At 42.4% G+C, this 20,943-nt stretch overlaps 2 protein-coding genes across 3 annotated transcripts; both read right to left on the bottom strand.

Annotated features, from left to right (window-relative positions):
• Window positions 1-8,299: 8,299 nt before the first annotated feature.
• LOC116293502 (uncharacterized) lies at window positions 8,300-20,719 on the bottom strand. 2 transcript variants are annotated; one of them, XM_089035202.1, is made up of 7 exons: window positions 20,423-20,719; window positions 10,720-11,019; window positions 9,701-9,952; window positions 9,404-9,495; window positions 9,138-9,229; window positions 8,864-9,042; window positions 8,300-8,625 (listed from the first exon to the last, which is right to left on the bottom strand). In XM_089035202.1, exons 3-7 carry the CDS (start codon window positions 9,795-9,797, stop codon window positions 8,300-8,302), a joined length of 786 nt encoding a protein of 261 aa, XP_088891328.1. In that variant the 5' UTR covers window positions 9,798-9,952; window positions 10,720-11,019; window positions 20,423-20,719. The 2 variants fall into 2 exon arrangements, with proteins under 2 accessions (XP_088891328.1, XP_088891327.1); XM_089035201.1 differs by lacking the exon at window positions 10,720-11,019.
• On the bottom strand, window positions 13,554-14,768 carry LOC116293503 (uncharacterized). Its single transcript, XM_031700933.2, has 3 exons — window positions 14,464-14,768; window positions 14,044-14,319; window positions 13,554-13,660 (listed from the first exon to the last, which is right to left on the bottom strand). The coding sequence occupies exons 1-3, from the start codon at window positions 14,543-14,545 to the stop codon at window positions 13,554-13,556; spliced, it is 465 nt and encodes a 154-aa protein (XP_031556793.2). The 5' UTR covers window positions 14,546-14,768.
• Window positions 20,720-20,943: the final 224 nt, after the last annotated feature.

Genomic DNA, 20,943 nt, shown 5'->3' with positions numbered 1-20,943 from the left:
AAGAACAGTCACTCCATCTCCTCTTTGTAGTTAAGCGCGTCTGTTAAAGTCCGCTGCGCTTTAGGATCCGCGGGGCACCAATGCCCCACAAAGGATCCTTCGGAGAATACCCTGTCACAATGAAGGCAGGTGTATTTTTTACGCGGCTTACAAGGGGTAATGCAGTCGGCAGGTAGTTCGCAAGTAATACAGTCCATATATTGAAAGGGTAATTAGAATGCCTCCCAGAAAGGCTGCTGCGTAGGCTAGCATATACCTTTAAAAGGGGTCCTTATTTTTATTGTTGTTTTGTTGATGATACTTAACAAACAACAAGAAAAATAAGAATGGGATTCGAGACTCTTTGCACAAACCCTATCTTACTATTTTAGTTCCCTTCCTAACTTCTACGGGCTTTCCTTGCCACCTCGTTACTGGCATGCCAAGCATCAAAGCGATCTAAGTACTCTCTGAAGCCACCTTGACCCTCATACAAACACTGCCAAATATGTTGACCACTCCTTTGACAGCCGCAGCGCTCACAGTTGGCCTCCCAATATTCCCTATCTTCCCACCTTACGCCTTCTACGAGGTCAAACTCCGCAAACGTTTCGTCTATTTCTTTCTTCCTTTGCGTTAACTCTTTCGTGGTTTCCTGCGGACAACATCGGGCGGCAACGTCACCGTGCTCCTCACATGCTACGCCCAGCAGATCGTAATTACCAAGGCATCTATGTCGGTGCCAGGCGTCGGTAACGTCCTCGTCGCAGCGCACGCATACATTCTTTAAACAAACCCTTCTGCTACGATGGTACTCCAACGCCTGCGCGCTGCTAAACTGCTTATCACAGTCCTCGCAAACGGTAACGTTGTTTACTTCCTTACTGCATACCCGTCTTTCGACGTGATATTGCAATCTTTGCTTGCTGCTGAACTCCCTTTCACATTGCTTGCACTTCATTATAACTAAGTGTTATTTAAGCCTTATAAGGGATACTTAATAAAGTCCTGCACGCTTTCTTTTGCCCAACCGGCCATCGTCAAAAGCGCACGAAACCTTTCCGCGCGCTTCAGACCGCACATTTCATCGTACAATTCCTGCACGCGCTCCCGCAGCCGATCGATCTCCTCCCTTTGCATTTCTATGGTGTCTCTTTTATCTTTTGCGTCGGTGGCAATCCTTCTTACTGCGTCCACCGGGTCCATCGTATATATAATGGATCCGAACCATATTCCCTGCAATGCTCTGATAGTAGGACCCACCGGCTGCGGAAAGACCCAATTCGTCGTGGAGCAGCTATTAGGACCCTTTAGATACCGTTTCGACTATATTGTGCTATTATGCCCCACCTACGTGAATAACCGCACCTGGACGGGCATAGGAGTGAAAGATGACGACTTCTTCGTAGATATCTTAGACCCTAACGAGTTATCCAGCCATTTGAAGTTTTGGCACAAACAATTCCCCAAGGACACGCAGACACTCCTCATACTGGATGACATTGCCTGCGGGGACGACGTAAAAAGACGCACTTCCGAGCTCGTTAAACTCGCCTTCAGCGGTAGACACGACAATATCAGCGTTTGGTTGCTCTCGCAGCAGCTTACCAGCGTCTCTAAGCCCTTCAGGGAAAACATAGGTTCACTTGTCGTATTTTATACTCCGAGCCGTAGTGACCTGGAAACCATCTTAAGCGACTACGGCGGTGAGATATCCAAGGAACAGTTACACGAATACATGCGGCATTTAAAAACGCACCAACATTCCAAGATGATCTTCTCTTTGAGGTTTCCCTACACGGTTGGAATCTATGATTCCTAATGTATATGGACATTGAGCAGCTCTTAGATGAAGTCCCCGCGCAGTTAGATGAAAGTAACCTTAAGGAACAACTTAACATCCTTGTGTCTTCTGGGAAGTGTAAAGAAATGATAGGCAAGGAACTTACCCATGAGCAGGTTAATAAGTTGTCAGAAGAGGAGGTCAAGAAGTTCCATAAGAGGTATGAGGCTGCCCTTGCAAGTAAAACCACGGACGCCGTAGCAGACTCCGCTATCCGACTTGCGACTAAATTGCTTGGACTTGCGCTGCCCATAGACGACGTGGAGCAACTGCGGAAGGACATAAGCGAGGACTATGTCATCGCCCAAGAACTTAAGATAACCTGCGGGTGGTTGTCTTTGAAGTGCGGTAAGTTAATGGCAGTCGCCTCTGCGGCACTTCACGTAGCTCAGCATGTCGACTTGAAGGAGGTACTAGGTTCCTTTGGAACATCTTGGAAGGACTTCAAGAAGGACAGAGAAGTCGAAAAGGTCTTCCAGGCAGCACTTGCTGAGGTACCTGATCAAGTCGCCTCAAGTACTTAGTCAAGTCGTTGTCAAGTCGCCTCAAGTACTTAGTCAAGTCGTTGTCAAGTCGCCTCAAGTACTTAGTCAAGTCGTTGTCAAGTCGCCTCAAGTACTTAGTCAAGTCGTTGTCAAGTCGTCCGTAAGTCATTGTCAAGTCGTCATCAAGTTACTTGTCAAGTCCTTCAAGTCCCTTAATATAAGATGAGTGGCACCGAAGAACAACCACCCGTAGAAGATACCAAGATTACCAAGGCTAAATCTCCAGGCAGAGTCGCTGCCGGAAAGAAGCTCGCGGAGATGAATAAAAAGAACAAAGCCAAAAAAGAAGAAAAGGTGGAGGAAAAAGAAGAGGAATCCTTTATTAATCCGGGATACGTCATTGGCGCGTTAGGAGTTGCTATAGCAGCAGGCAGCCTTTACTTACAATGGCGGGCAGCAAAGCCAAAAGTAGAACCACCAACATATCACGCACCTGTGGAGGTTAGAAAAAGTAAGATCCCTGAAATGGAGTAGATTTATCACCCGTGGCGACCTAGATTTTCCTTCTCGCTTTGTAATATAATGTCGACCGCGTTGTTGAAAACTGTTGAAGAGGCAGCTATTATTACTTCCATCGTTGCGGGTATTGGTTGGGTAGGTAAGAAAGTGCTCAAAGAAGACTTTACTGAAGACCCAAGCAAGAGCTTCGCTAATTTTGCTAAGATGACCGCTGCCGTGGGCGGGGCTATCATGGCAAAGAATTACCTACAGAAGGAAAAGTACATTCCTAATGTATAAATGGCTAGCTTAGTCGCAGGTGGAGTTATTGCAGCCTTAGCATTTACAGGGGCTAATTATGGTGGTAGATATCTGGATAAATTAGTTAGCGGTGATAGAAACGCAGAATCTAACGCTGAGAGGAAGAGACACGACTTAGCGCTGGAGAAATATCAGCGAGACGTTGCAGCTTGGAATGAAAAAAGACAAGCTTACAGGGATTGGTTGGACAAGAACTACCAAGACAAAATGCAGGCGGATAAGAACTTTGAAAATACAGACTACGCCTTTAAGCTCTATGCGAAGGCGCATCCCGACTTTAGAATGAGAAAGCCTCAGTTCAAGAATTACTACCAGCCTTCTAAGAAACAAAAAGACAATGAGTTGGTCTTCGTAGGAGTCGCAGGGCTGGCGGGAGGCGTAGCTTTGGCGTATCTAATATAATGATCGTCTTTTTGGAAAGCGATAAAAATAACTTTACCACTTATTTAAATCCTCCCATCCGCGCGGAAAGGGTCCGGCTGGTTAGTTGCTCTTTGTACAATTCTTGGTATAACCTGATTAGGGGCATAGTCACTGAGCATACAGGAGGATCTAACTATCAAGCCGTATTGCTGCCCGATGGACATTACACACCAATCACACTGGCCAAGGAATTAGCAAAACACGGTTATACTCTCACCACAGGATTGCCGCACGAAATGACCCTCAAACATAATATGTCAAATTATTCAATGACTTTTGGAAAGTCTGACCCATTGGGATCTTTATTATGTGCCTCAGGCAAGACAATTACCGACACAGCCATACCTGTGCAATGGAAAGTCGCATCCTCTTACGAAGTCTATTGCGACTTGGTCCATAGTTACAACAATGGAGAAAAGTCTTCTCTTATGTCTAAGTTCCTGCCCAAAGGTAATCCATTCGATCTGGTAGAATACACTCCCATTTCTTTGAGCTATGACTTGTCTAATTTGGTAGAAAGCATAAACATCACCATTAAGGTGGACGGAAAGACGGTGGATTTCAACGGACGTAAGATCAATCTTGTTTTGGAATTCATATAATGGGCCGCGTAGAGGATAAACTCAAGAGGATTTACTATGGGCCTGAAGGCTATTGGAAAGGAGCGTCGGCCATCAAGAAACTCGCGACCGCGGCCAGGGTATCAGATGAAACGGCTAAGAACTGGCTAAGAAAACAAACCCTCTGGCAGGTTTATCTTCCCGTGCCCAAGTACATTCCCAGGCCCAGCTTCACCGTAAATGCCCCCAATGAAGTTCATCAGGCGGATTTGCTTTTCTTACCGCACGATAAGGTGAGAAAAAAGACCTATAGATACGCTTTGACCGTAGTTGATATCGCAAGCAGATACAAGGACGCCGAACCCATAACCAGCAAGGATTCTGGGGAAGTCGCAGAAGCCCTGAGTAGGATTTATAAGCGCGTCTTGAAATGGCCTAAGCTGCTGCAAGTGGATGCGGGGACAGAGTTTATGGGCGTGGTTACCAAAACCCTGAAAGACCACGACACTAAGATTAGGAGAGCCGAAGCAGAGTACCACAGGGGTCAGAGCATCGTTGAAAGATTCAATAAGACCCTGGCTGAGCGCCTCTTTGGGTACCAGTATTGGAAAGAGCTGGAAGATCCCTCCAAGCGCAACAGGGAATGGACTCAGAGGCTCCCCCAGGTCATCGCGGCTTTGAACAACGAGGCGGCCAGGGCTACGGGAATGAAACCCAGGGATGCCATAAAAAAGAAACACGTGGAACATAAGTCCTACGTCAGAAGTTCGAGGGCGGTCGGACTGAAGGAAAAAAAGCTACCCCGCGACATAGTGGTCAGATACCTCTATCAGCCGGGGGAACTCGAAGGTGGCAGTAAGAGAGCCACGGATCCTAACTGGTCCCTGGAAACGTATGAGATTTCGAAGTCCGTCACCAAGGAAGGGCAGCCCGTGTTGTATTACCTAGATGGCCCAAGTCGTGGATTTGTCAAGGAAGAGCTGCTCATAGTTCCCAAAGACTCAGAGTAGTGCTGCTCCACGCGCCCGATTGCACTCTAGGCATGTCAGTCTTACGTTGCCTCTACAATGCCCGCGTTTGTTGTTGATACGATCCACGGAGAACTGCTGATCATCATTCGGGTCAAACCTCCATAGTAGAGGTATGTTGCATTTGGCACACCGTGCCCCTTTCTTATAGACGTCGTCCACGCATAGGTCAAACTTTATCCCCGCATAGCGGGGATCTTTGCTCTTTTCTTCGTCGTGGCGCTTGTAGCGAAGGAGTTTCTTAGCAATGTTCTCTTTGGCTACGTCTTCTGGGGTGCGGTCGTAACGCATTTGTGGCCCCCAGGCTCTTTTTAACTGCTTGGCATATTCTACGCGGCTTACGGCAGTGTAGATAAGGTTGCTCCAACACAGCCGCTGGTCTATGATCCATAAGGTTTCTTTTATGGTAAGCCCTTGCGCGCTGTGGACTGTCATGCAATAGCCCAAGCGCCAATCTGGATGGGAGGTAATTCTTTCTACTTTTTCTATGGGCACCCAGGCTTTATCGTGAGTTACGGCATTCTGCAGTTGGATGTCGGTACCAGGTACCCAGACATCTCTTTTTTGCATTCGGGTATCGTGGGGTTTATAACAAACGGGCACGGGATATGTAGGGAATCGCTCGCGGTGTATATTCAGCAGGTCTTTCTGTATGCGTGATTGTGCTGCGCGCTTGCTGCTCAACACCAAATCCTTTGGATGCCACGCGTGAAGGAATTCCTCGTATTTCTTTGCTCGTACACGTTTGCGAAGTATCTTGTTTTGTTCGGCATCGCTGCGGCCACGAAGTTCCGCCTTTAGGTTTCTTACTTGATCCTTACTGCGGTAGTCGGTGTTAATTTCTTCTGCATAGTCGACCATTTCTTTCAACCATTCGTGGGGCATCTCTCCGCAAATAGGCGGTGGCTGGCAGGGGTCGCCGGCGAATATCACTTGACATTTCCCGCGTAGGAACTCTACGAACTCCTGCAGGATTTCTAAAGGAACGGTGCAAATCTCATCCCAAAGTATCACCGGGGGTATGTCGTGGATGGCTTCTGGTACCCACTTTTGACCATTCCAGCGGAAGAAGCTGTGGTAGGTCTGCGCGTCGTAACCCATCTCCGATAATTCTCTTTCCAGACGGTGCGTTGGCGTTAACACCTTTATCTTTGGAAAGAGTTTCAAGACACGCGTAGTTTTACCACTGCCTCCCGTTCCGTAAAGGTAAGAGAAGCGTTGGTAAGAGATTGGGTCGGCAACTGAAGGTAAAGGCTCCACAGTGGGCGTTATTGAACCATGTGTGTGTTCCCCGTGGTATTCTACGCGTTCTCTCCAGGCCTTTATTTCTTCGTCTTTGACGCGCCATTGACCGCTCTCTGCAAGTTCGTCCTCTGTATAGAATTCCTGCATCTTTTCTAACACTTCTGGCTTTACATACAAAGAATCCGTGGCCACGCGTGGGATATCCTCTTTGTCAAACCGCAGCAGCATTGACAATAGATTAATGTGCGCATATGCTAACATGCTGGCCCGAAGATGGTAATATTGCGGGCGATGATCTTGGTAATAACACAGCGCATTCCATTGCCGTTCCCCTTGGCCTTCTATGAAATAATTCCACTTCTCTACGGACACCATGGTTCCTTGCTCATGCGCGCGTTTTATTAAGAAGCTTAGCTCACCGGCGTCTGTTATTAAGCGTCGCTGCATGTGTTTTTCGCCTTCTTTTGCGCCCTGTGTGAATTTACCTATGACCACACGCGCTGTGGGGTTGTGCTCTGGAAGCCATTGTGTAAAGGCGCTATGGCAGAGTATGGCTTCATGCGCTGTGTATGTGAGGAGTTTACGCTCTTCGAGAAACTTCAGCAGGGGCACAGGGATCCATTCTTTCTCCTGTAGATGTTTCCCGTACCACGCGTAAATTATTGGATGTAAGGCTTCTGCCAACTCCCATGTTGTTAGTCTGACGAATCCTGTTGCTGGTGCGTCGTATTTACAGTCTAACGCGACACGAAAGAATTGTGAGTCGGGATGCCCGTATCTATCGTAATACTCCTTACAATCCCCAAGGCCTTTAAAACTGGCAGGGTAGCAATGTTTCATATCCAGGGATACGTATTGATCTTCGTCGTACTCCATGTTCCACAGACCTCCATGGCCGTGTTCTACACAGGCTTTGGCTATGTCTCCGAATTCTTTTGGGGTGGGTTTCCAGCCGTTTCTTTTCTTTGCGGCCAGGAAGTCCAAACTGCGGGAGCTAAGGACCTCATCTGAAAAGTCCTCACCAAGGGTTTCGCAGGCGCTTTGGATGCGCTGGTGTTCGCTCTCGGGCCGGTAAAGAGTGCCGTCTTGCGTCATGAATTGATTTCCTTCCGAATCCATTATCCATATGGAATTCTCGTGGATCAAATCTATGAGTGGTGACCCCTTGTAGACCTTTGTCTCCTTCTTTCTTGGAAACCTAAGTTCTCTCCATGCGTGCGCGTTGTGTTGATAGATAACAATAGGCGCTCCCCGGCCTCCATACTTTTTCGTCCCTTCGTAAATGAAACCGTCGGTGATGTCCTTCACGTGTATGCGGCGTTCTAAGGCAGTTTCTAACTTTTTGATGTTTTCGATGGAGCCTCCAGTTTTACGTGTAGAATGCTCCCATTTCCTGATGGCTTCTCTTCTTTTTGGCGTAAGCTTACCACCCCGAGAGGAATCCTCGAAAAACTCCCTAACCAGCTTCCCAACGCAGTTACCAGGATGTCGCATTGGTCGCAACTTCTTAACGTCCGGCTTCTTAATCTCGTATGCACCGTAAATGACCACGGTAACCGGGTAAGCGACCTCGTAGAAGAGCATGTCTATTCCCTCAAGTGCTCCCGGTCGTGTGTGCTTATTCAAAACGAACAGGCTCTGCTTACCAGACGCTCTGATAGGATTACGACCCTTTTCTATTATCCACTCACCGTCTAAGTACTTTACGAATGTCAACTCCAAACGGTAGTCATCGGCCGGCATTCTGTTGATTATCTTTTCAGCCATTTTGTGATTCATAGTTTTGTCTGTCTTTCCCTCCATAAATGTAGCGAAGACAAAGTCAGCGTCTGAGTTATCCATCACCTGATTTCCGAGCCTGCGCACAGTTTTGTTTTGAATGTCGTTGATGGTGGCCATGTATATCTAAGGAATATTTTAACCTCCGTTTGCGGTACCCAACACAGCAGCAGTAAGGACACGGCGCGGGAAATCCCGTAAATCTGCTGTACCCGTCTTCGTAAATCCGCGAGTTAAACCCGTATATCTTTGGCATCGATCGCGGATCCCCCTTACTGCTGCTTCATCATTCGGGTCAATCCACACAGCACCAGTATCGAAGTCCCCGCCGCATCTTCTCGTAACAGACGACCCACTCGGTCCCAAAGGACACTCGACAGTCACTGAGTCGCCTATTTTTGTTGATTGCCAGGTAAAGAAACCTTTGATATTTTGCTTGCCTGTTGTTTCCTTGATACACATTCCTACATGAAAGATAAGATAGGGAGGCTGAGTCATCAGAACATACGAGCTAACATATGCTTTACTTAAGACATTGCATTATTCTCGAAATGCACAGTACTCTCTGTAATAATAGGAGGTCAATTTTTTGGGATGTTTATTTTCGGATTTCAGACAGGGTCTAACATTAAGGGCATTTAGAAAAACATGTAAGTAAGCATGCAATACCTGAATAAAGAAATTTTATAGTTATGTCAATACCTGTGTCTTTCACCAAGATTAATTTCCAGTCGATCTTCAAGCCTTCTATCTTGTTCTTCTTCGCTCCTTCTTTGAGAATCTCCACGAGGCTTCTATAATAGTCGTCCAAGCCTTCGTTTTGGTTTTTCTTCTTTCCATAAATAACACAATCCAACGTACTAAGTTTGTTAGACTCCTCCCTACCACGACAACACAAACACATCAAAAACTATTTAACATGCATCGCCAGATAGAAATATTTTCAATATATTTTATGAGATTGTACAGTACTCACCACCTATTTAATGTATTTTTAGCATGTTTATACTCTCTTGGTTTATCTTTGCTTGAGAGGTATTTAGCAATTTGTTCACAAGGGTCCTGTGGCTGAAAAACGCATAAAGAGCAACATCAGTAAATCAGAATTGGTCAGGATTCCTGAGACGTGAATCCAAATATGAATCAAACCAAAAACACAGAAACTAAAAAAGAAAATTATTTTGAGCAGCAACAGTGTATAACCACACAAGATGGGCCTGATAATTAAAAACAATCAATTACTTGGTCATTTATGTTTGGCTTGTTATTCTGTGGCTTGTTATTCTTTGGCTTGTTATTCTTTGCCTTGAAATTTATAATAGACGTGAAGTAATCTGAAAAAGAATTATCATCAAGTGATGAGCAATATCAAGGTTTTACTGGCATGATGATCTTATATGGCGCTATCCATTCCCTAGATGAAGCAAGATGGGTTACATGGTAGAATATAGTAAAAACGATCTAGTCCATCTGCCCGAATGAAGGTTTAAAATAGGAATTGTCGTATTAACAACATTTAGTAATCCACTGTACCCATACCTGTAACAACAAGTAAAAGTCTTTCACTTCGTGCTGGTCCATGATGTGGTATATTACTTGCATTACACCAGTAATAACCCTGTTTATAAACGTCCATTGTTACAATGTTGGTGGGAATTTTATTTGCTCCTCTGTACCACGTGATACTAGCTAAAGGAAGCTGAGAGCTTGATTCTTTGCAAAATAATGTCACTAGGGTCCCAGATTTAACGTTCTTGGGCTCTAGCAAACTGGTAATAATTGGTTTTACGGCTGAAATAAGCAAAGTATGGGTAAGATAACAGAGAATGTGATGTTGCTGTACACCCAGATTCGTTCACAAGTGAAAGCCATAGATTAGCAAAGGCAGCGTCTGATGGTGAACAATATTACTCAACTTGTTATTCAATTAGTTTTCATCAGGATTATGATAAACATGCAATAGAAACTATCCCCCACAGGGTCCTAACGCATGCGCAGCTTATTGAAGGTAATAAGGCATAATTGAATGTTTGATATAAGATACACGTATCCGTTAGCAGGAAGTTTTTCTTCAGGTAGTGCTGGGACCGCTTTGACCGATGGGACCCAAATTCCAGTAGCAGCTAGAGCATGCAACGAAGTTTGTTTACTATTGGTCTAAACTGCTGCCAATTTTTTTCCCAAATAGGGAATGGGGAGTTGCCGAAGGCTGCGCAAGTAACTAGAATATTTCAATATACTTGATGTTATATAATTGAAAATCTTGGTACAGGGCACAGGCTTCATTACCGGAAACCCTCACATTTGCCCTCATTTCGTTATCCCGAACAAAGCGGTAAATAGCTATCATGCACCAGCCTGAGATACAATTAATGAGTACACGTATGATAAAAATTATTAGGCTATTATGTTAGCCTAGTTAGGCATAAAATTAGTGTGATAATTAAATAGGGTTAGGTCCATTATCATGTGTCGATGCTGAGTGATTATCACCACCATTTCAAGTGAATGCAAAACATCTTCCTACAGACAGTTGTCAGGAAGCAAGAACAACTTACAAACGAAGGCGTAGACGTCATTGGCCCAGTGTCCACCAATACCATTTGAACATCCAGTAAAATTACCATATCTGGCGTATGTAAGACTTGCGTTCACTCCAGACCAACATTCACGCCCATTGTAACCGACGCCAAACACTTGGTACCCTTTACTCCACGAGATCTTGGCACATTTCTTTATTGAAGCAAGACTTCCTTTCGGCCAGCTAAGTCAAAGATATTCAGGCATGGCACGCGCCCCCCGTTTATCTTTAAAGCATCCAATGTACCGATAGTGTGGGATTTCATTACTACCGTGATCTGAGAGGGCATAGAAGTTTTAGAACGGTCACAAAATATGCATGAAAAAGGGATAGGAAGAGTTCGCGGTTAAAGCAATAGGAAAATTTTACATTTCCGTCTTTCAAAAAAAGTACGAAAATCAAAAAAGAAAGAAACAACAGCTACAATGAACTTAGTCTATTGCACTGCTTTCAGAAATATAATCATGTTTATTATTATACAGATATTGATGAAATACCAGGTTTTCTCTAGTGTCGAAAACTTGATATCTTTCACCAGTGGAAGATACTATATCTTTCACACGTGAAGATATCGCTGTTGAATCGGCTTGCTATTTTAATAAAGAATTTTTGAGCTTTTGTTTTATTTAAGTTTCATCGATATCTGCGCTCACTCGTGAGATATCAATTGAACATTCGAAGATAAAATTCGTATCTCCGCGCGCCCATGTAATATCCTCTATATGTCTTCGTATGCGTACGTTTAAATTCTGTCCTATTTTGTTTTGGCATAACCAGGGGGATGGTATATTCTCGACCGTTATTAAGTGCTCGTTATTTTTTAACGTACTATGGAAGATTAACTTGACATCTGAAATGTCCTCTTTTATACGAATAACACCATGAGGTGAGCTGAAATTTAATTTAATTTTTAGATATTGTTGGCCACGATGTCGTGGTTCTACGTATAACTGTTGATGCAGTTTGTGATGCAGTTTCCAACGTTGTCGTTTTCCAAGATGTAGGTCGTGTTTTCACTTCCCAAGATATTGTTGGCCACAGTGTAGTAGTTCTACGTATGACTGTTGATTCTTGTGATGCAGTTTTCAACGTTGCCGTTTTCCAAGATGTAGGTCGTGTTTTCACTTCCCAAGATGTTGTTGGCCACAGTGTAGTAGTTCTACGTATGACTGTTGACGCAGTTTGTGATGCAGTTTTCAACGTTGCCGTTTTCCAAGATGTAGGTATAGTGTTTTCACTTCCCAAGATGTTGTTGGCTGCAGTGTTGTAGTTTTACGTATGACTGTTGATTTTTGTGACGAAGCCGTTTTGCAGGCGTTGTGTTTCGAAGTGTTGCTTGTTGCTACTTGTGTGCTATGAGTGCTTTAGTGGGTCGTGTACTTTCGGCCGAGTCCCTTCTTCGAGGTACTGATGGTGTATCAGTTGTTTTCCTAAATCCTGGAAGATTTACGAACTTTTTATCAAAGTCTAATGCGTGAACAACGGCTAAAAGGTTCAACTATAAAAGTCGATAAAAATCTTGAGCTCGCAGCATGGCTAACAGGTCACGTGATCAATGCCGTTCATATCTGATGGAAAACGTCAACGATAACGTGACTTCTTATAAATATAACTGCCGCCATACTCGAAGGAACGGATTTCCTGCTACTCATAAACAAGATTTATATCATATGTCTTAGTTTTTCCTTACGACATCGGATTAGTGCAAATTTGACTCATACGCTTATCTTTAATTAATGCGACTTGCTTAAGATTAATCCTATAGTTAATAGTTTGGCATATCTTGCTTGCATCATTTTATCTTATCTCTTTCAGTTTAACTAAAATCTTAATGTTAGTATATTTTGGCGATGTCTTTGATTCTATGTTTAGATCCACAGCGATAGTATATTATGACATGTCGAAGCCAAAATCATTAGGAAGTCGAGTCTTTAGCCACTGGCTGAGGAATCCAGGACCATTATAGTAAAGCACATTCTCAGACAGCACTTAATAACAACAATAACTTATCGGCAAACTTACTATTGAAGATGTAGACAAAATAACTATTGTTTCTACCCATCGTTTCATATCACCTTTTTGACTCCAACATGGAGAAGAACAGGCGATAAAAACATGTCTTTTTCTTCTATATCTATTGTTTGTATTTATGGGTATCTTAAAGAATATTTTCATATAATTAATGAATGCTCGTACTTTGAGTGCATGATCAAACTGACTCGGTATATGATGAAACTAAGCAAGGCACAAAATCCTAACCATTGATCGTTAGATGGAATCGGAAGAAATCGGGTTTTAAGTTGTCGGATCACGAATCCCTATTTCATATTGAAATTACTTAGAAGCATTCTCAAACTTGCCGAACCAGGCAACACTAGAGTTACAACAGAAAATGTGAATACGACATTTCAGATCAGTGCGACGCCAGGAACCGTAGATATAGCTATATTCATTAAACCACGAAAAAGAAGAGTTTCACGGTAGTTAGGATATAATTTGCTTTGGAGAAAGAAAAAAATGTCCTTTACATGCAAAATATTGCTTGTTTCTGATTAGTGACCTACAACATGCCTGAAAGGCTGTCTTGTTTATAAACATAGATCATTTTCTCTTGTATGCACTGAACACTGCATTCTTGGTATCTTGCTTCTCCTATTGATATTGAAGAAAGCTAGCCGTAAGTCTTTTTACAGCAAATGATAATAATTGCAAATAAAAAATTAATATACAGCACTTAGAAACTGGAATCTCAAACGAATGATGCAGTATTCATAAATAGACAACCTTTTTGGATTAGCTGTGGCAAATATTCTACCCAAGACCAGCATGGTCTGTTTTCTTACTTTCTCCTTGTGTTGTTGGTGTTATCACTGTTGGTGTTAGTGTTGCTTGAGGTACAGATGTTGTAGGAACACTCACTTTAGAAGGAATAAATCCAAACCAGAAGCCTAAGATTTATGCATGCTGCTTCGCTTTGCAATTATCCCCATTACAAATTTATTTCAAAGATATGTTTCAGTGCTATCTCATATGATTTTGCGTTCGAACGATTGATTTAATTTCGCCACCGTGAAAGCAAGCAAAGAGCGGGATGTCTCAATCAAGGGTTTTACTAGTAATGAGGTTCTGAAGGAAACATGGTTTAAGTTCACAGGCTCATGAAACATCAATCATGCGATTTCCAGAAAGAACTTGCATAGTTAAGAAAATTTTACGAAATCTTACTCATGTACATTATTTCGGAAAAACCTCATGAATGTTTAAGGTAAGACCTAATGTTTAGATTTACCCATGAACTTACTATCGAATTTATAGACATCCATTTTCAAGTGTCCGCCGCCTGACCCACATGCTCCAGTAGCAACACCATGTTTGTTATAAGTAGAATCAGCGTTGTTTCCAGACCAACATTTCCCACCGTTCCGTAGACCGAAGACCTTAGTGAATCCCTTTTTCCAAGCGGCTCTTGTACAGCTCTGCACAGGATCACGATCGTTTGGGATTTTATTAGCTACAAGGACTGGCATGGCCTTATCGGCGAGAACTTCAATAAAGCAGCCTTCATGCAAAACCTTAACTGAGAGTTGAGGAAAAGTATACTTGTCAAGAACTTGCTTATGATTTGAACAATAAGCAATCATTAAAACTGATCTGCTGGCTTTCTTCACTGATCATTAACCTAAATATTATGTGTTATTTTCTGAAAAGGAAAGAAACTCACACGACAAGAAGTACACATCATTGGCCTTCACTCCACCAACACCATTCGTACAACTACTATCGTTACCATATATATTTGGCATAAACAAAGATGGCGTCTATCCCGGTCCAGCATTCACCATTGTTCTGCACACCGAATGCTTTGTATCCCTTTAAACCTGCTTCATTATTACAGTTGTCGACTTTATCTATATTGCTTTGGTCACTTTGGCTGTAATTAGCCAGTAGGATAGGCAAGGCTCTTCCACTGATGTCTTCTTTATAGCAACAAACATGAAAATACTTTTTTCCTGAGATGTTGTTAGAAATTAGTTAATGCGAGGACAAAAGTTATCGAATAACCTTTACCTGCTAATACACCTATTTCAAAAAAAGTTGTCTGTCGGAGATAGGACATGGACGCTCTGAGAATAAACATAATTTCTGTGACCTTTATTTTTTCTAGCTAAAATACGAAAAATCGCATTTCTAACCCAAAAGCTCATGCCTGGTCAACCTAAAATCTCTACAAGTTAGACGCCTTCAGAATTTCTTAATCATATTGTACAAAAGTCTATTTTTTTCTCACTACCCAGGATATCTGTGGTGTATTTGTGTTTTATTATGTACGATCGTCATATATAATTACATGTCAATCAATGCAAATCTAACATTTCCTCCCTTCTTAGTTATGAATCACTGTGATAGAAAAAATAACTCAATAATAATGTCTCTGAATGTTCATATCTCTTATGACTGTCCTAATATTGTTCATACATATAACGTTTTGGTGGGCTTCTGTGCCTTGTTGGGTATCGATGTCCTTTGCCTTGTCCTTCTTGCGTCATGTTGCTCTTAGCGGGGGTAACTTTCTTGCTTGTCTGGGTTGTGCTGACTGATGGCTGTTCTACTGCTGATGGGCAGACATCTTCTGCTGGTCTTGGTTGAGGGTCGCTTTGATTTTCATCATGCTTCCTTTCTTGGATTTGGTCTGTGTGCCTTCTCCAATAACTTCCAGCTTCTGTTTTGACTTCATACATCAATGGTCCTAGTTGTGTGTTGATGGTTCCATTAACCCACTTGTCTTGTCCTCTGTAGTCTCGAACTGTCACTGGCTGTCCATCATCAAACAAGCGTATAGGTGTTTTCTTCTCAAGTGCTTTCTTCATTTGTTTCTTCTGCACTGTGCTTTTTATATCTGGCTTCATCAAATCCAGACGTGAACGTATGTTTCGACCAAGGAACATTTTGGCTGGTGTTTCGTTAGTGGTAGCATGAGGTGTGTTGCGGTACATCAGTAGGAAATTTGCTATCTTCTTGTTTAAAGAGGCTGATTCTGATTTCATTGCCTTCATACTCTGTTTGAAGGTTTGCACGAATCTTTCTGCTTGTCCATTCGTTGCAGGATGGAACGGTGCTGATCTAAAATGGTGAATCCCATTGCTCTTCATGAATGTTTGAAATTCCTCTGACGTGAATTGCGGTCCGTTGTCAGAAACGAGCTGCTGTGGTACGCCGTTTCTTGCGAATACTGAGCGTAGTACCTCAATAGTGCTTGTTGCTGTGATCTTGTTCATTGGAAACACCTCTGGCCATTTAGAGTGTGCGTCGACTATAATCAAAAACTGTTTGTTTATAAATGGTCCAGCAAAATCGATATGGATGCGTTCCCAAGGTGAACTTGGCCATTCCCAGGGGTGGATGGGTACCTTTGTTGGGTTGTTTCGTACTTTGTTACAACCAGAGCAGGTTTTGGTTATCTGTTCAATTTCGGAGTCGATTCCTGGCCACCAGATGTGACTTCTAGCGAGGGCTTTCATTTTCACTACGCCTAGGTGAGTTGAATGGATGACCTCCAATACTTGTTTCCTTAGGGTGTCTGGAATGATTACTCGTATTCCCCACATGAGACATCCCTGATACGTTGTGATTTCATCTCGACGATTGTAGTACGCCAGTAGTAACTTGTCGTCTGGCTTAGTTGACCATCCAGACATGGTCTGTTCATAGACTCTACTCAAGATCTTGTCCCTTGTTGTCTCTCGCCTGATTGTTGCGCTTGTCACTGGTAACTGTTCAAACTGACTTAAGTGAAAAATGTCAACAGCTTCTTCCTTTTGATCCTCTGGGGTTTCTTCGAACGGTAGTCTTGAAAGGGCGTCAGCGTTAGTGTGTCGCTTAGTGTTCCTATACTCTATGTCGTAAGTATAGCCTGATAGAAACATAGCGTATCGCTGTAGTCTTGTAGCTGTGGTCACTGGTATGCCTTTGGTTGGGCTAAAGATGGTTACTAGTGGTTGATGATCCGTAACCAACGTAAACTGTCTTCCGTAAAGGTAGGTGTGGAATCGTTTGATTCCAAAGATGATTGCTAATGCTTCTTTGTCAATTTGAGAGTAGTTTTTCTCTGCTTTCGTTAAGGTGCGAGAAGCGAATGCTATTGGTCTTTCTTGTCCATCGATGATATGGGACAGAACTGCGCCGACTCCATATGGTGACGCGTCGCATGCTAAGCGGATAGGCTTCTTGGAATCATGATGACACAATACCAAATCTGACGTGACCATCTCTTTTACCTTCTCGAAGGCTTTGTCACATGCTTTCGTCCACTGCCATGCTTTACCTTGTTCTAGTAGCTGGTGGAGTGGTCTCATTACCGAGGCTAGGTCTGGTAGAAATCTGTGGTAATAATTTACGAGGCCAATGAATGCGCGAAGCTGAGTGACATTCTTTGGTGCTGGAGTATCACGCACTGCTTTAATCTTCTCCTCTGTCTTGTGTATGCCGTGCTTGTCTATCTTGTGTCCACAGTATTCGATCTTATCTTGGAAGAACTGGCATTTGTCTAGGTTGACCTTGAGTTGGTACTGTTGCAGACGGCTCAACACACTATCCAGATTGTTAAAATGTTCGGTATTGTCCTTACCAGTTATTATCATGTCATCTAGGATGCATTGGACTGATGGTATTCCTTGCAGAATCTGTTCCATAGTCCTCTGCCATATTGCTGGTGCAGACGCGATTCCAAACAACATCCGGTTGAACTGGTATAGACCCTTGTGCGTATTTACAGTTAAATACTTCTTTGAGTTTTCTTCCATCTCCATGTGTAGGTAGGCTTGCCTCAAATCGATCTTTGTGAACTTTTCTCCATCTGCTAACGATGCGAACACATCTTCTATCCTGGGTAACGGGTACTGGTCCACTGCAAGCTGGGGATTAACTGTGAGCTTAAAGTCTCCGCAGATTCTTACTCTTCCGTTTTTCTTGAGTACGGGAACTATGGGTGTGGCCCATTCGCTTGTTTCCACTTTGGATATTATTCCCATTTTCTCTAGCTCGTCTAATTCTCGCTCCACCTTTGGTCTCAAGGCATATGGTAGTTGTCTGGCTTTCAGAAATACTGGTTGCGGTTCCTCTTTGAACTTTAATGTCGCCTTGATGTCCTTCACTTTCCCAATTCCTTCTTCAAAGACTGTTGGATATTTGTTTAAGATATTGTCTAGTGCGTTGTTGGTACTTGCAGGTTCCTTATTCAGTGTTAACACGTTGTTTATCTCTTTCCATTCTAACTGTATCGCTGCTAACCAATCTCGGCCAAACAGTGCTGCTGTGCCTCTCTCGACTAGATATAATTCGAGGTTTTTCTCTTGATTTTTGTACTTTACCTTGACGCGTGTGATTCCTAACGGATGAATTTTCTCTCCTGAGTAGGTTTTTAAAACAACTTTTGTGGGCTCAATTTTAGCCTTGCCGACTTGCTTCTCAAATTCATCTTTAGACATAACTGAAACTGCTGATCCTGTGTCAAGCTCCATTGATACTTTCTTTCCATTAATATTTAATGGTAGTTGAATAGGCTTAGTTTTCTTCTCTTTTATCGAATTAATGTCTAAGCTTCCTACGGGAAGTTCATTGTCGCTGTCCGACTCGTCTTCGCTATCGGCATTGTTATCGAGGGCGTGTACATTCCGGCGTGTATGGCGGCGTGTTTGTTGTCTGCGTTTAGCTAAACATGCTTTCTCGATATGTCCTTTCTTCTTGCAAAAATAACATGTAGCTTCTTTATGTTTACATGAATTAGATGAATGACCTGGTTTATCACATCTAAAACACGTATTATCTCTTGGTTTAAGCTGATTTTCGGTTGGTTTTCTAGGCTTTGCTTTAGCTATCTTGTTTACACCAACTTCTTTGTGCTTACCTTGTAATTCAATGGCGTCTTTCGCGGCCATTTCCATTGCTACGGATATTGCGATAGCTTTTTCCAGTGGTAACGTAGATTCTGAAAGCAATCTTTTCTGTATTCCGGTATTACGGATTCCACATACTAATCTATCTCTGAGTGTGTCGTTCAGGTTATCGAAGTTGCAGTGAATCGCCAACTTCCTTAGTTGTGCTACATAGTCGTTTATAGTTTCTCCTTCGTCTTGCATTCTTGTATGAAATCGGAAACGTTGAGTGATTACAGACGGTTTAGGCGATAGTTGTCTCTCCAAAAGGTGTACGATGGTATTATACTCAAGCTCAGAAGGCTTTTCTGGAGCTGCTAAATTTCGTAAGAGATTATAAGTTTTACTTCCAAGTAGCGTAAGAAGCGCGGGAACTTTCTTCTCTGTTTTGATCTCGTTGACTGTAAAATATTGTTCCAAACGCTCGATGTACGCACTCCATGTTTCTGTAGCTTCGTCGAATGGTTCTATTCTTCCAATAAAGGCCATTTTTGTTTGTGAAAACCAAGGAAATCTCACATTATTTCAAGAAGAAGTCCTCCGAATTTTTACAATGTGGCCATCCTCGTCGCCAGTAATTGTGGTGTATTTGTGTTTTATTATGTACGATCGTCATATATAATTACATGTCAATCAATGCAAATCTAACAATATCTAAACAGTATGTTTACTTTCCGGTCTACTTCCTATAATTTACGCGGTAACTACATTCTGTCTCTCCCTAAACCTAAAACAACTACATATGGCCTTCACTCTTTTTCTTATTTAGCTGCTACTTTATGGAATGCACTGCCGGATACTTTTAGAACCTCAAACTTTTTGGACTTCCGTCGTAATATACTAAAGTATGACTCTTTCGAGTAACTACTCATCAACATTGAAATTGAACTGATTCTGCAAAATAGTGTATATAGTGTACATATGTAAATATTAATTACCATTATATAATAGTTTTACAATCATTATTCAATAGCCCTTTTCTTTTTTTTTTTTTTTTTTTTTTTTTTTTCTTTTCTTTCTCGAAGATATTAGCTTTGTAAGCTACTCTGAAATTCGAGGTTAAATAAAGTTTATGTATGTATGTATGTATGTATGCCTCATATTCCAAACTAAAATGAAACTACGTTGTTTGATTGTGAATACATTACAATTCGCTTACTTGCTACTCGCAGTCAAATTCCAGATTGATGTTGATCTCCGACCAACAACGTTTTTTGAAATACATTGTATACACCTAATTGCAAAAACGTTGTCTGGTTCAAAAAAAGGTTATATCATCAAAGCTAAGACCGAAGGGGAGCATGGGAAGACAAATAATTATGCTAATTTCATGCGCATTGCAGTTTTCCCTTCCTGTGCACATTTTATGCATCATGGATTTGGCATGTTGTTAATCTAAGTCGACCGACTTCATATAAGGCGAATATCATTTTGAACATTTATCAAGAATTGTCATAGACTAGCGAGAAAATACTCGTCAGGCAAAAAATTCAAGGCAAGTTGAGATTATATATCTTCAGAACCCTAAACTGGGCCCTTAGCATTGCTTTGATTCAGAAATATCTTAATTCATGAATATTCAGGTATTGACAACGTCATGTAGACCGGCTTTGCGTGTATGACTGATGATGCATTTTCTTTCTTCTCAGTATGTTAAAATCACTCAAAATCAATGGAATTATTATAACAACACGGTTATATTTTAACTAGTTCTTTTATAAGCATATAGTTTATATTTTTTTCTCTTACCGTTAAAGGATAGGGCTTGACAACAACTGATAGGCATATGATGATTAGCAACACCAACATAATACCGTCAACTATTCGGTCTTCCTGATCGATCACAATACTGAATTCAGCCAAGAGTCGTTTAGCTTCTCCAAAAACTGTACTGTTTACAGACTTGCAAAAAAATTTTCTTGCTTAGAAGTAGTTTCCAAAGTATTTCTGTGCGTTCATAGAAGGAAGTAGACCTAAAGCTGATCGCTATATGAGCCGGAAATGGTTAGGATAATATGCTTCGACTGTCGAGAACTGACCTTTAATAGCCACCCCTAGCTATACTTTAGCAGTTTGACGTTCGCAATATTTTTACGGGCATGGTGGCGGGGAAAGGGGAGGGGGGGGGGGGGGGGGGAGTGGGGCTGGTGGGATTTAGGGGCGATAGTAGGTAGGACTGAACATGCAACATGCAACATGCAAAATGCAGCATGCAACATGCAACTGCTTATTTCACCATGTTAATGGAGGGGAGAAACATGGGAAAGGTA

The sequence above is a fragment of the Actinia tenebrosa genome, unplaced genomic scaffold (genome assembly GCF_029948245.1).
Source record: "Actinia tenebrosa isolate PJP-AT-01 unplaced genomic scaffold, QUT_ActTen_1.0 PGA_scaffold3__52_contigs__length_22856419, whole genome shotgun sequence".
NCBI classification, from domain to species: Eukaryota; Metazoa; Cnidaria; class Anthozoa; order Actiniaria; family Actiniidae; genus Actinia; species Actinia tenebrosa.
Note: the sequence above shows the minus strand (reverse complement) of the source record. Positions and strands in the feature narration are given on the sequence as shown.

Bases quoted from the DNA above. Each gene is read 5' to 3' on its own strand.
- LOC116293503 (XM_031700933.2), bottom strand. From the start codon at position 14,545: ATGCCAAATATATATGGTAACGATAGTAGTTGTACGAATGGTGTTGGT. The intron at 14,320-14,463 runs GTGAGTTTCTTT...CTCAACTCTCAG, and splicing joins TGATGTGTACTTCTTGTCGT to TTAAGGTTTTGCATGAAGGC. The intron at 13,661-14,043 runs GTAAGTTCATGG...TTCCTTCTAAAG, and splicing joins GGATGTCTATAAATTCGATA to TGAGTGTTCCTACAACATCT.
- LOC116293502 (XM_089035201.1), bottom strand. From the start codon at position 20,459: ATGCCTATCAGTTGTTGTCAAGCCCTATCCTTTAACG. The intron at 9,496-9,700 runs GTATGGGTACAG...ATTCTTTTTCAG, and splicing joins ACTTTTACTTGTTGTTACAG to ATTACTTCACGTCTATTATA. The intron at 9,043-9,137 runs GTGAGTACTGTA...TTGTCGTGGTAG, and splicing joins AAAAATACATTAAATAGGTG to GGAGGAGTCTAACAAACTTA.